This window comes from Nelumbo nucifera, chromosome 2 (genome assembly GCF_055504915.1).
Source record: "Nelumbo nucifera cultivar China Antique chromosome 2, China Antique-T2T, whole genome shotgun sequence".
Classification (NCBI taxonomy): Eukaryota; Viridiplantae; Streptophyta; class Magnoliopsida; order Proteales; family Nelumbonaceae; genus Nelumbo; species Nelumbo nucifera.
This window is the reverse complement of record NC_142650.1, coordinates 51,488,244-51,503,585: the sequence shown is the minus strand read 5'-3', so window position 1 is coordinate 51,503,585 and position 15,342 is coordinate 51,488,244. Positions and strand designations below refer to the sequence as shown.

Genomic DNA, 15,342 nt, shown 5'->3' with positions numbered 1-15,342 from the left:
ATCTGAAGGTCCTTACAAAGAGAGAAAATCCAGCTGAGGGTGGACCATGAACATGAAAAGGTTGCAGTCCAACGCTTGACATCTGAGGATAAGCTTCGTTCACCCTCCAATGACAGATTCTCACTACGAATCTATTACCAGTACTTCACATTGGGAAGGAACAACAACAAGGGAGGAAGAAAAATAGAGAAACCCTTAATGCATTTCGAAAATTAAAAAAAAAAATGTTTTCTTCTTTTTTATTGTTCTATTATTTTGTGAAGATAATTTAATTTATATTTTTATATATATTTTTTGAAATGGAGAGATTGTGGTACTGGCAGCGAGTAGTACCGTGTGGGAAATCTTTTCACGCATAAAGATGACGCACCCAACAGTCCTCACTTTCAAGCTTCTTCTTTCTCGTGAGTGAAAAAGAATATCTCTTTGCTGTTTTCCGAAAACTAAAATACTTTTTTTTTTTTGGGAGTCGGGGAGCGGTCTTTGTATGTTTCGTACGGAGTTTTCTTTCCAGTTTTCAGAAAACTGGAACCTCCGTTTCGTCGAGCGACGGCAAACTCGGGCGCTCCCTCAAGCAAAAGATCTCTCTCTCTCTCTCACCCAGGCTCTCTGAGGGAGAGAGAGAGAGAAGAGAGAGCGGAGGTGATGGAGGTACGACAGCATAATGACGTCAAATGAACTGATTAATGTGTCAGATACGAGCCACGTCGATATGATTGAAGTCCCTCGTGGTTAATTAATTCCTTTTGTTTTGTTGGGAAGTAGCGGTAAAACATGTTTAAATCAATTAACTGGCCAAAATGCCCCTATCTTTCTTAATTTCTACGTCTACTACCACTACTGCTGCTGCTAGGCTCCTAGCTAGTTATATATGTTCTCACCCGAAGTCATTCGCTTCATGGTACTTAATTAATTTATTAATCCTGACTTTAACTCCTTGATTTGATGTTTCAACTTATTCTTCTTTTTTTTTTTATTTAAGCTAATGAATTAAGGAACTATTATATAATCGTTAATCAGTTATAGTCAAACTTTACCAACTTCCTTTTTTTCTGCTACTAATTAAGTTAATAAAAGGCTTTAAGAAAGAGATAATTTATGCTTTAGCTTTTATTAATCTATCTTTTTTGATGACTAATCTTACGATAGTTAAAAAGTAATTCAGCTGACGATTAAAGTTTCTCCTATTAAACTTTCTGTTGGAAACTTTTTGACATAATCTTCTTAGAAATAATTCTTTTTTTTTTTTCTCTTAAACACCCCAACCACATATACCCAATCGGTTGACATTTTTCTCTCATATTTTGATTTTGGGTCTGCCTCTCTTAATACGAAGGTTTAAGTGGGTGATTGAGGGAGAGATTTGAAGCGTTTATGCTTTTCCCTACTGGACTATAGAGGGATCTATGTGGGTAGAATTCCTTAATACTTACAAAGAGATACAAAATCACTATTCAGTATTCACCACAGGGATGATTGGAGAATCCATGAAAAGACCCAATTCGAAAACTCAGATTAACAAGAAATTAGCATCCAAAGAAGCTCACTTAATAGGTAATTCCAAGTAATTCCCACTTTTATTTATTAATTATAATCTCCTTCAATCATCCTTGTCCAAAAGGGAAAAAGCAGATTGTTAATGCGTGACTCTTAAATAATTAAATTAAATTATAGGTGAAGTTTTGGTAACGTATTGTCAGAGTTGTGGGAGAGTACGTACTTCTGAGTTCTGAGGGCCATTTTAGTCAGTTCAGAAAAGACCGCGTTCAAACTGCAAGTCCACTGATCCAAATTCATAACGATTTAATTTTTACTATTTTCACTCGGAGTAAAAAAATAATACAAGTAAAAAAAGTGGTAATTATTTTTTACCTCGTAACGTGAGAATGTGAGATAGTAGAACGAAAAAGAGAAAGCGCCGTTTTGGGCTTGGGGGGATGACGGATAAGTATTCTGAACGGCAACCAAAGTTCAATCAACCTCTTCTCACGTGCGTGATGCGTCATAAACGAAATATTAATTAATTTCTTTGAAAGTTTACTTAAAGAGAACTGTTTCTATTTTCTCTCTTTTGATAGGTGTAGTAGCTATACTGTTTTGCAGAGTGAGCAGTGACAACAAAAGCAAATCAAAATTTTTGTCAGTGAACATAAATATTACCGGAAACAGCCGGTGGTCGTCCGGTTTCTCGAAGCCCTATGCAGCAAGAACAAGACACCCACACCCCCTCCCCCCTCCCCCCTCCCCCCTCCCCCCTCCGACCCTATTCTCACATCACTTGGGAAGGCGTGCTTGTAATGTGTTGGTGTTAGTGACAGAACAACCACAAAACTCCCACAACCAACCAATATCCCACACTCTACGTCGACCCACTGCTTACTGTTTTTTCTGATGCTAACCTGCGCCAGACTGCCATTTTTGCAGCCCAGAAGATCATGATAACCTTTCCTTTCATCGTCACTATCGCCCCATCTCTTTCACCCTTTTTCTTGTTCTTCTACATCTCTGCTCTGGGCCTTCTCTCTCCCCTCCATTGAAAGTCTTCCAAATTTCCATTACTTTGTCTCTTCCCGGCCCTTCTCTCTTTTTTCTTCCCTTCCCTTTTATTTTTCTCGAAGCGAAGACAATAAGCTTCAATCATGGCGGAGGGTTTCGAGCCCTTTCACGTCCCGCAGCAGAGTAGAAGAGACAAGCTTAGAGTTGTCGCTCAGAACCATCCCACTTGCGAAGAAGCAACAGCATCAGCTACCCTTCACGGGTGCGCAGGTCTGCTCCCTCTTTACGATCCATCTCTTCTTCCATCTGATATGCTAACGTGCGCCAACGCTGGTGCATCTGAGTTTCACCACCACAACGACAACCCACTTGGTGGTGGAGCTGGGGATGGTTGCAAGCAAAACCCAGCTTGCGTTGTCAAGGAAGAAGGAGGGAATTTGATAGGCTACGTTGGGGGGTTTATCAATGCCTGCTCCTCATCGTCTTCGTCTCATCACCCTTATTTGGATCCACAGTCTTCCCTTGCCTTGAACCCGAGTTCCATTCAGGATATCAACACCAATTCATTTCTTTATACCTCACAGAACCTGAGAGATTTTGATCACTCGTTTCATGGTGGCGACGTGGTGGCTTTTAAGCCGGAGACCTTGTCGATGGCCCCTGATTCGACCACCACTGGACAAGGCTTGTCTTTATCTCTATCTTCTCACCATACTCGCCCACAGAATCTTCCTCTAGAATTGAATTTGCCACGCTACGAGCCTGCTATGCTCGGTGATAAGAGTATCGGAGGGTTTATAGTTCGAGGAGTTGGTGGTGCTTCGACGTCCAACGATGTATTGCGGAGTTCAGCCCCTCTCGGCCCGTTTACGGGCTACGCTTCGATTTTGAAGGGATCGAGGTTCTTGAAGCCTGCTCAGCAGCTCTTGGAGGAACTTTGTGGTGTGGGTCGGGGAATTTATGCTGAAAGAAGCTGTGGAGACTCGTCTTTGATGGATCCTTCCGTGGAAAACTTCAGCCCAAGTGAAATTATTGATGATCCACTCAGTAGCGGAGATCGTGGGGAGCATCGCAGGAAGAAGACAAGACTAATATCGATGCTCGATGAGGTATGAGTTTATTTTTTGGCTCCGTCTCTTTGTGATGCCTTGAGTTATTTGGTATTAGCTAGGCCTTAATTATTATAGAGATATGTGGTTTCAGCTTCTCCAATTGGCGATGTTTTTCCTCTCTGATCTCTCTTCTTTTTCTGTCCTTCCAAATTTTGCATTGTGTTACTGTAGAATCAACGGTGTCTAATTTGACTAGTAAATCCTGTATAGAAGATCTAACTATTAATAAAAAGAGGAAAGAGGAAGAAGAAAGAAATTTTTTAAGTCTATATATGTATTGCTTCTTTTGAATCAGTAGTGGGTGGTGTTTTGCAGCTTAACAAATTGGACATAGTGGCATAGATGCTTGTTTGCAAGGTCTATGGTTATTATGGTTATGGGGATCAAAATCTCATCTTTTTGGGAAAGGTGATAGAAAGGAATATATGCACAAAGTTTGGTGCCATAAAGGCTGATGAAAACCTTAGATCTCCAAGTTTGGACTTTGGAATTGTAACGTGCGTAAAGCGGCTCAGGCTCAAGGTATCCATTTGAAAAGATTTATGCTCCAAAGCATCAAAAAGTCTGGAAAGTCTCGTGGGTTTTCATGGTTCATACCAAAATTGTTGGACGCTCTTTCCATGGTCCATGGTTCTTCTCGTGGTCAACTAGGACCCCGGGAGCGGTGATATAGTTACCATGGTACAAGGGTAAAGCTTCTTTCCATGGTCCAAATGGGATTTCTTATTTTTATTATATATGCCCTAACCAAAAGTACTATCATTTACCCATTTTCGTTAGCCTTGTCAAATTAAATAACAAATTTGAGATGTGTTCCATGGCAAGCTCCATAGTTCCTCCTTTTGTATTTATGTCCCCTTGTTGTAGGCGGCAAAACTTGTAACCAATCAACTGGAATCATATAAGTGGTAATCAATCATGTGGGTTTTCATCAAATTAAAATTCACTGGGGGTTAATTTGATGGGTCAAAGTGGCAGGTCATCATGAGTTAAGCTGCTAGGGATGGATGTGGTTTTACAAATATTACAAAGGGTTTGCACCTGGAATGAGAGTTGGCTTGCTTTTGAACGTTTTCCAATGTTTCTGGGTATATATATAATTTCAAATTAGTTACAACAATTGGAAGGAAGGGCCAACTTTTGTTTATTACAACATTGATTGGTCTTGCATTTGGAATATCATTAGGTGGAGGGCAGGCATAATGAGAAACTGATTTGGTATTATTAGAATTGAAGATGATTTGTAGGTCTCCGCAAATGATATTGTTTTGGCAGTGTACACTTCTCTTTTCGCCCATGGAAGAAGTATCTCTGGTGGGCATGGTTTACCCTCTTGACCTTGACTTCATTTCTATATATTTAATCTTGTTACCAGTGTTGTCATTTTGACCTGCAAAGAGGAGAGTTGGCTTTTCTATTTTGATATCAGATACTAAGAGAATAGCATACAAGGGGCAAAGTAGCAGAATTTCCTTGGCATTAAATTTCTAATATTTTTAATCTAGAACAGAAATTTATAGTGATGATTCAACAGTCATGAAGAATCGACATGTCAGATTGTCAGTTCATGCAAATATTGGAACTTATCTTGTCCATGAAAGACTCAGTGGATCACTTCTTTCCAACGTCTTTAAAAAATATGGTGTTTATCTCATTTCTGAGGACTACCATTATCTTAGTTATCAACTAGAGAATCAACTATTGGTGAAGGAGAGACACAAGTCATTTATTTGATATATATCTCCTGATCCAGCTTTTATCTGTCATCTCGATTAAAGCCAAGGAATGTTTTGACATTTTGCTTCATAATTGCCGTCGACAATTAATTTAAGTGAGGGAAATGTAATATGGAACTTCTCAATTTATTAAGTGACAATATATGTGGAGCTCATCAAGTTTTTTGGTAACATGATATATGGTTGGATCTTACAACCACAAGTAGACAATGGTTTTAATATTCCTAAAGTTTGCTTTATCTTACCTTTAGAGAACCATTGGTGATTAATTGTTTTTTGGCTCTTCTGCTTCTTTTCTTTCTGTTTTATGGGGTAGGTGGCTTGGTTTATCCATTCTGAGAATTTTGTCTTTGCTGGTCCTTTTTTATTTTGAATTGAGACTATTATAGTATTATTTATTCCTTTGAAAAATGTATCATATGTAATTTTATGGAACTTTTCAGAATGCTTCTATATTTAAAGGTCTGCTATGGCCTAGGATGAATTCTTGGATATGTTTTGAAAATAAGCTTTGGGATCTTCATAGTGCAGTGGCAAGAACAAGGAATCCAAATGTAGGCTGAGTACCACAAATAAAAATTAGGCCAGCATTCTAGGTCTTGATATGTACTTACTCAACTCAATTTTGTATCAATTGATGATTTTGAATCTTAGGCTCAGTTTGGAAAGAGTACGAATACAAATATGTAGAGTGCAAAACCTTCTATTTTGTATGTATTTTCACTGTACTGTACATATTTGTATTTGTATTCTTTCCAAACTGAACCTTACCCATGTCATGGAGAAGCCCTATCCAACATCACCTAAACAGGTTTTCTTTAATGGGCACTAAGGTTTGAAGGTTGGTCATATCCATAAATTGAAGTTTCTGGCTACATGTAACTACATTACATAAGGCTTTGATGATTCTAAGACAAAGAGAAAAGAGCCCTTATTCAGTAAGCTTCATTTTGTTTTTAATTCTGACCATGTTATTTTTATCACAAAAAAAAAAAAAATCAAATGAGGGAGTCAAGTACCTTCATGGTGTGAATGACACTTCCATGAGGAGTATTGGTCAGATTTTTTGGATGAACTCTGCTATTTTGAGTTGCTTGTGCTTTTTGTTGTGCTAAATTGTTCTATTCATTGCATTTTCGTTCCCGTTAATATCTAACTGTGGGAATGTTGCAAATTACCCACTAGGGATGGTTATGCAGTGACTTAGCATGCAGCTATCTCCTATCTGTTGTTGTGCCTCCTCCCCTTCAATGGTGTGCATGCATGATATGTTCATTAATTTCCCCCATGAAAATAGCCCACTGAAATTGTATTCAATTGTAGGTCTGCAACATGCTTTGTTATTTGGCCTTTCAGATGGCAAATTATGATTTCATCTCTTCTAGTTTATCCAAAACATTAAATTGCATCAATATAATTAATTGTACCAACATCTTTTTTCACTTTTGATTTCATCTAAGTATCAACCTCACAAATCTTTTTCATAATTTTATTTCTCTTTCATCATCCTGTAGGTGTTCAGGAGGTACAAGCAGTATTACCAACAGATGCAAGCAATTGTTGCATCATTTGAATCTGTTCCAGGCCTTGGCAATGCAGCTCCATATACTTCATTTGCTCTCAAAACCATGTCAAAGCATTTCAAATGCTTGAAAATTGCCATTACCGACCAAATCCGTTTCATGAGCAAAGCTCTTGGAGAGCAGTCCTATGAAAAAGATGGAAATCCAGCGTTTGGGGCCATGGAACGAGGCTTTCATTGCCAAAGGCCAGTCCTCAACTCTGGTGTTGTTGAACACCAACATATTTGGCGCCCCCAAAGAGGCCTTCCTGAGCGTGCAGTAGCTGTGCTGAGGGCATGGTTATTTGAACATTTCCTACACCCGTAAGTGACTTGTCAACCCTTTCTATTGTGGAACATGTATCTTTCAATTTATTATGCCTTATGTTAGCAGATTGTACTTTCAAAGAAAGAGGGATCTAGAATTTGGTTATTTTCCTTTCTGAGATGCAGTTATGTTGGTCTGATCCTGTAACATAACTGAAAATCAAATTTTTACATTTCAGATATCCAACTGATACGGACAAACAAATGTTGGCTAGGCAGACAGGTCTAACAAGGAGTCAGGTGCGCCATCCCTTTATAATCTGTCAATTCCTTGTATTACTGAGCTAATTGCAACTAAATATTTGCATTTCACTTCCCTCTCTTTTACTATCCATCTATTTGTATGTATGCATACAAATATAATTTGCATAGATCCAGACACTTGTGCCCAGAAGGTAGTCCAACATTTCAATTAGATGACTCCCACTTGTTTCTGAATCATGTGGCAATCCAGTCTGATAGACAACTTGGTTTGGACATATGTGTTCACTCATTTTATGGATTCCCTTTACTCCATCTTGTATTCAAGCTTTCTTAAGTGACGTTATCCATTAAATTTTGTTTAATTCAAAAAAAATGATCCAGAAATTCGTTCCATCAGGAAGGGAGAAGAGGGGAGAGCAGAGGCCTTGTGGGGTTGCAACCATATAAATTGAGGGTTTTGGGGTTATATGAACTGATATTGGAGTCAAATATGCTAACCTACGCTTTCCATTAACCATACTGTAGATGAACCTTTGGATACTTTTTTTCCATTAATAATTTGCTCCGTGAATGCAAAATAGACTCACTGTGCTTGGCATCATCGATTAAGTTGGCTTCCTCCATGAAGTTTTTATCGACTATATGGGCCTGTGGTTCTCTCTTATCTTCTTGTGGAGCTTGTATAATATGTTTGTATTGTTCTCAAGAACAGTATTGCATGCAGTGTATTAAGAATGATTGTTTTTAGCAGGTTTCCAACTGGTTCATCAATGCACGAGTTAGACTCTGGAAGCCAATGGTGGAAGAGATACACATGCTTGAAACACGACAAGCTCAAAAGGTATCAGAAGCAGAGGGACGGAATGTTGACAAGCCAGTAGATCATCCATCTGGGAATACGATATCCTCTGCTAAACAACCCCAAAACAGCTCCGGTCAGAAGATTCAAGACCCCCCTTCCAAGCGCACCAGAAATGATTTTCCCCCAGCAGTCAACGGAACTGATGAAGCAGTAAACTTCTCATACCACAATCCATCGAATAATCATCACCAGGTCGGTATCGGTGTCAACACCATGGGTGTAAACAGCGGAGTTTCTCTAACACTGGGCCTCCGACAGAATAATGGAATAGGCTTTTCAGAACCTTTTTCAATGAACATAGCACACCGCTTCGGCCTTGAAACAAGCAACCAAGGATTTGTGATGGGTGGTTTTGAAGCACAAAATCGCCATTTTGGAAAGGACATAGGAGGCCAATTGCTGCGTGACTTTGTTGGATGAGGAACTCTGTTATTTTTTGAGGCCTCGCGCTGTTGAAATATAGGCTAAAATGGAGACCTACTAACAGACTCTCACTGAAGTATGGTTTTTAAATCGGCCTAGGTCCCAAAACAGACGACGGGATCACGGGGCAGATTGCCTTCTCGTGGTGCAACAAGGTACGAATTTATTGCATATCAGGCATTCTTAGTAGATAGTGCTCAATCAAGTCATCTCTCTCTCTCTGAGGACCTACTTGCTTGATGATTCTTCCATTACTAATCAGTAATCAGCAGTCCTGTGGGCCCTCCTCATTGTCCATTTTGGTCTTCGCCAGCTCTTGCATGGTGCAATGAAATATATTATTAATATCTCGTGCAATTTTGAGTGGTTGTTGTTATTTATTTACATATATAAATGATCAATCAAGGGAGAAAGAAAATTAAATAAGAATCTCTGGGCTCAAGTGGGCCAACGTCTTCTATTCTTTATATAATTATATTTTTCTTTTGTAAAAAATAACCTTCTTTTTATTAGGTAGATTACCTTTGTCTCCTGGCAACCCATAATTGTCATCACCATTAAAATATCTGTTTAGATGCTTGAGCTTGAGGGTTTGATCTTAAAACGTTGAAGTTGTTAAATGTATTCAAGTACAATTATTCAATTTCTTTTAGTATTTTATTTATACTGCTAGCTACAACAAGAGATCTTTGTACCTTGTCTGTATCTCATCATATTAAATTATTGACAGGGGTATGTTCATTTGCTTTCTTGGTCAGATAAAAAAGCCGGAAATGAACCATCTTAGGAGTTAGGAGGGGGAAAAGAGGAAAAAAGAATATTTTTAAACGCAAGGGAGAAGATGGCACGAGATTCAATTCAATTCAAGTTCAAGGCAACTTGCCAACTTGTACAATTCAATTCATGGGGTGAGGCGTGACTCGTGAGGGCAAGGGATAACATTTGTTACCTTTGTGACGTATTGTATTTGTAACACTATGTATTACTGCATGGCAATTTTATATTACTTGAGATTTGCAATTTAATAAAAAGTCTTGTTACTGAAGAAAGTTGGTATAATATTTATGTTCAAAAAATCATCAAGCCCGTGGGCAACTGCCACATCTCCTCCCTCTGTACGTATTGTAACCTTCATAGGTTGGTCACAACTTCACCAATTGAATTTCTCGTGGACGAGAAGCTGAACGTTTTTCATTGGATCAGTGGTTCATTTGACTAGATTTTCAGTGTTTTAGATGAACAATTATCCGTAGAACTTGTATCGTACCTTATAATGCTGTGTTGTGTAGGTAGAAATGGTTGGTTAATTTGTTCTGTTATTCGGCTATTCGTGTTCTCGCTTCGGTTCCCTCTTGGAATTATTAGTTCTATCCAAGAAAAGAGTGGAATGACTTGCATCGAACATAGATCGATCTGGTTGTGTGTTTGATCCTACCTCGCTCTCGCTGATGAAGCAAACGCCAACCAGACTTTTTAACTGCATATTCTGGCTTCCGGGGTTGGCCTGGACGTTGCTTGTTGACTATGGTCTATGGAGAGCCTCAGCCGGTTGGCCCGGCCCTTGAATCGATTCTCGAGTAAAATAGAAGCAGCCTGTCGGAACTCGCTGATATATCTTAAACGGATTCTGGGAGTTGGAGCCTTGGAGGACCGGTTCGATGCACTGCAATCAAAGTCAAAATTAACATGCTATTATTGCTTACTGTGTGAATCCTGGGAGATGGATTTTCTGGGTCGACTGTCGACAGTCCAGCTTTCGTCGAGTATGAAGTTGCCAATTGAGGCCATGCATCTATCAGATGGCGGGTAGCTAGATTGTGTGTGGAATGTGTAGATCATCCTCGTGGTGGTGGCGTCAGGCTTTTTTATCGCATGGCTCTCTAAAGTTCTGAGGTGAACGGAAAAAAGAGGATGTCGCCACACACGAGGAGGGTTGTCTTTTCTTGTCTAAGGTGTCTCCACAGTCCACCAAAATACTTGGCTCCGCCCGTGGGTGGGGGATATGATGAAGATGCCAAGTTGTGCCTTTTATTAGAAGGGTTTTATTTACTTTTACGGGTTTAACGAAGAACGTGTTATAGCAGTTAGCACTAGCAATGTGACGTTTAGTTTGGAGTTTGGACTCCACATTTCATAAAAGAGAAGAAAACTTTGCCCTCTCTACTTCCTTTGATGGCCAAGGCTGCCTTTCTTGTAGCCCATATATGCCTTTTTTTTGACACCTAAGGCAAGTTCATTCATAAATTCTCAGCTGATTACAAAGTAGTAAATTAACACAACAAAAAATAGAAAAACAACTTGAGAAACCTCTGCAAATGATGCAAATTCAAGAAACGCCGATCAAATGCCTCCAACAGAGTGTATCTCCTTACCATTTGGGTCCAAATCAACTACGCATAATCCACAAAGGGGAATAGAGAAAATAGGTACCATGGCTAAACTTACATAAAATATAGTAAACATGAATGTAGGAGAGGCCCAAGATTGCCTCTTGCGAACGTGGTTGTATGCCCAACCCGCCCGAATTCCACATAACTCTCCAAACATTCAAGGAATGGACCCCCGGCAGGAAGCCAAAAAAATCCACAAAACGCGTTGTAATTGCATGGGCGTAAAAAAAAAAAACACTCGTCCATGTTGTTGTAGAAATCGAAACGATTGGAGCATGAACTTCACCGAAGATCGCTGGAAAAAGGATTGCCGGGAACAGTAACATCGTTGCAAATGAAATGCCCAAAATACATGAATCGGACGCACAGAAAGCCAGGCACCAGAGCAAAGGCAATATTTCCAGAAAGTGAAGAAGCAATGAATGAACCCAAAGCAGGTTGAAAGTGGCACCAGGTTCAGCAACGAGAATCATACAGAAACCCCTTTGTAGCAAAATCAATCGAAAGTACAAATCCACTCCAAAGGAAAACGTATTTAGGCTACTCCCAATCCGACATCTTGCACGTTCAAAGGGAAAACTGGAAAACAAATGGAATCCCACGGCAGACCTCAAATGCACACCACACACAAATTCAACCAAAGCCCAACAGAAATGAGCATGGTTTTCAAAATCGGATTGGACCGGATCGTCGAACTGGAAAAACCAGATTTTGGTTAGCAAACCGCTGACCTGGGCGGTTAACATTCGAACTGTTTTGACTGTTTTTATTTTTTTTATTTTTTAAAATTTTTTTTGTTAGAACAGCTGACCGGTTCGTTCTCCGGATCGATTTTAAAAACCTTGGAAATGAGAAAAAGATCAGAGAGTAAACAAAGATTAGAATGACTAAAACCATAGATCCGAAGTCTTCTCCATGGACCTGGATCAATCATTATCACCCAAATCTGTCATAAGAACTTCTCCAACAAACATAGATAATAAGAGAAATAGATGAAAACTCACATCCATACATGTGAGAGAGAAACCCTTTATGTATATTGAGTCACTGGAATGGACTTTAGGCTGCACTTGGCATTTGGCATTTGGCATTTGGCATTCTTTATTTCAAGGATTTTATCTCTTTTTTTTTTCAGTTAAAATACCCTTATGAATATTGAGTGTAAAAAGGAAATAAATCCTTAAAATGAGGAATGTGTCCTTTCTGGCCCTACCATGCACAATGGATGTATCTTGTGAGTTGTGGACTGTGGCTACTGAGGAATTCTTTACCTGATTTTAAAAAGGTTGAAGGCGAAAGGAAAGGAAAGGTGGTTAGGCTTGAAGAGGCGTGGTGTAGGCCTCAAGATGTTTTATGAAAAATCATTACTTCATAAACTTATTAATTATTATAAATCTTTCTCTAAATCATATTTATTTGTTTTAACAAATCTCATAAAAATGAAAATGTTAGTAATTTTAAACATATGCCCATTTATGTACTATTACAAAAGATAAGCTGTCTTTAATTTCCAACACAGCCTACAGATTTGCCTAAGATAAAGCAGATAAAATATCAATTCTTTCTAATTTAGAGGCTGTGTATTTAGAGTGGTAAGATGTAATTTGCTTTTATTAATTTTTGGATTCTGGAATCTGTACTGTGGAGGAAAGGTATATATGAACCCTTCTCCTTAATTATAATGGACCAAGCTCCAAATCCAAACACATGTGTTGCAATCGTGTGTCCACCGAAACTGTGGTAGAGTTGTGGATGCCAGCACAAACCCAAAGTGACAGATTTTGTTAGAAAACTGGACATTCCCACTTCTCTACCTAACAAAGCTTGGACTCTATATTGGAAAATTGGGAGTGGGATGATAAGGCTACGATCGCAAAAGTTGTGTCGTCCAATTCAAATATTGATGGATCAAAATTTTGGATTAGCTATATTCAACTCGATACCATCCATTTGCAGCCTTACACGATTAACTCATTGTACGAGCCTGTCTGTCTCTGGACATTAAATTGAAACGGTCTCGAAAGGGCCCATCAAGCACCATCCTGGACTACATCGAGGTCTTAGGACTGAAACTAAGTGGCCAGGTAGCTAAAGCCTTGGGCTACTGGGCTTTCATCTCATGTGGGCCCAGTGAGTGAAATCCTGCCTATTGAGACTCCGGATCTGTTCCTCGCAACTCGCAACTCGCAAGAGAGTTCTGTGTATAAACGGGCTACGTGTGCAATGACGAGTGAACTGTGTTCTCAATTTAACTATGTATTTGTCACTTCTACAACCTCACTTGTCCAAGAGACTGGTCTTTACCTATACAAGTATACATCAACTCGGGGCATGTTTGAGAAGCCACTAAAAGAGTTTTACGGAAAATCTTTTCTTTTCTTTCCATTTTTTTTTTTTCTTTTTGTTGAAAGGTTGTTAATCTGGCGGTGTTTTTGTAATGTGGTTGTGGATCATTTCGCTTGATTCCAGAACGCACTACAGAGAATGACATTTTTTTCTTAGAGGTGCTCACCATTCGGTTAATCTAACTGTGGGCCTATTTTTTAAATCAAATCAATATTATCGGTTTTTGGAAAACATGTAATTGAAATCAAATTGAAGTCGATCGATAAGCAGTTGATCAGTTTGGTTTTTCGATTTTTTAGTATTTTTATATTTATGGTATATATTATAAATAAATATATAAATATATAATAAAGAACTAAATATATATAATATTATATTTTAAATAATAAATGATATATTATATATTATTTATATATAATGCACTTTATTAATTTATAATATATAATATACATAAATATATATATATAATATACAGAAATATGTGTATACCGGTTGGTTCGGTTAACCGCCAATTTTCTATATTGGTTAACTGAAATTGAATTGACTAGTCCAATTAACCAAACTTTTCAATTCGATCTCATCGGTTTGGTTTGATTTTTTGGCTTTTCTTGCCCACCCCTACTTTTACACTACAGTGCTTCTAGGTTGAGCTACAGTGCATTCTAAATTGAATATATCACAATATTTTCACCACACCAAAATCTTGTATTCTAATAACCCAATACACCTTGGAACACTCATCAAACAATGATTTAGAATACTTTGATAATAATTTAATAATTTACGTATTCTAAATCTCAAAGCTTTGGAACACACCACATAACCACAATATTGTGTTCCAAAACACAATATTTCAAATTGACCATGATGGGGCCCAATGGTTTGGATTTTGGAACATACTACTCTTTTTTGGGCCCCAGTACTAAACACCCCCTAGGCTTTCTAGGGTTTTTACCAAACATTGCTTATGGGCAATCTGGATAAAATTCACTTTACAAAGCCAACAGCCACTACACGAAAATAAGGCTACAACTTGGGCTAACTAGCCCAAAACCAACTTAACTTCAGGTTGGATTAGGATTGAGGCCTTGGCCAATCTGAACCTGACATAATTTCATATTTGTGTGTATAAATATTATATAAAATCATTTTTATTTATGCATCTATACATGTGGCATGTATGCATATGTGCAAATGTAACTACGCATCCATAAATGCATGCACATATTTATCTATCTATCCATCTATGTATATATATATGGAGTAAATCTATAATGCTAGAAATAGATGAAATCAAAATAGCATCAACCAATCAAACCCTCTCCAATGAATATTGACAAATACTATTTGATTGGCTACCACTTTTATGATATCAATTGATTAGTTACAAGCTTTTTTTTGATATATCATGTCTTTCCCATATCATAATATAATATCTATGGCAACAATTTATAATCATGGAAAACTTTTCAAAAGCATGATAATTATGTCCTATTAGCTTTTACATATGACTAGAGAGAAACCCGTGCAATGATGCATGGGAGCATGTAGAATTTGATGATAGTTGAATCGGGTGAAATCAAAATACATACGAGAATAAGAAATTAAAGTAGTAAGAATAAAACTATTCAGCCCAATAGAATAAGAGGGTTTCGGGATGTGGGATAAAATTTAAAAAGTGAGAAAAATATTATGAATATCAACCATAACAAAGTGACAGGCTAGGTCTCCTTGCTGGCCTTAGAGGGTTTGGAGGGTGAGTAGGTCGTTAAATCGGTATTAGAGGATCTAGGCAACCATTACCTAGATTTAAAAAAGTGTTTAAACTTCAATATACTTGTACCAACCATTCCCCATAAGGCTGGAAGAGGAATACTGAGATTTA

The 15,342-nt window shown here is 38.2% G+C and overlaps 1 protein-coding gene across 2 annotated transcripts; it reads left to right on the top strand.

The window, feature by feature from the left end:
* Positions 1-2,303: 2,303 nt before the first annotated feature.
* LOC104601136 (BEL1-like homeodomain protein 9) lies at positions 2,304-9,552 on the top strand. 2 transcript variants are annotated; one of them, XM_088898823.1, is made up of 5 exons: positions 2,304-3,605; positions 6,859-7,229; positions 7,412-7,472; positions 8,188-8,876; positions 9,480-9,552. In XM_088898823.1, the coding sequence occupies exons 1-4, from the start codon at positions 2,640-2,642 to the stop codon at positions 8,716-8,718; spliced, it is 1,929 nt and encodes a 642-aa protein (XP_088754949.1). In that variant the 5' UTR covers positions 2,304-2,639; the 3' UTR covers positions 8,719-8,876; positions 9,480-9,552. The 2 variants fall into 2 exon arrangements, with proteins under 2 accessions (XP_088754949.1, XP_088754950.1); XM_088898824.1 differs by having other exon boundaries at positions 2,322-3,605; positions 9,452-9,552.
* Positions 9,553-15,342: the final 5,790 nt, after the last annotated feature.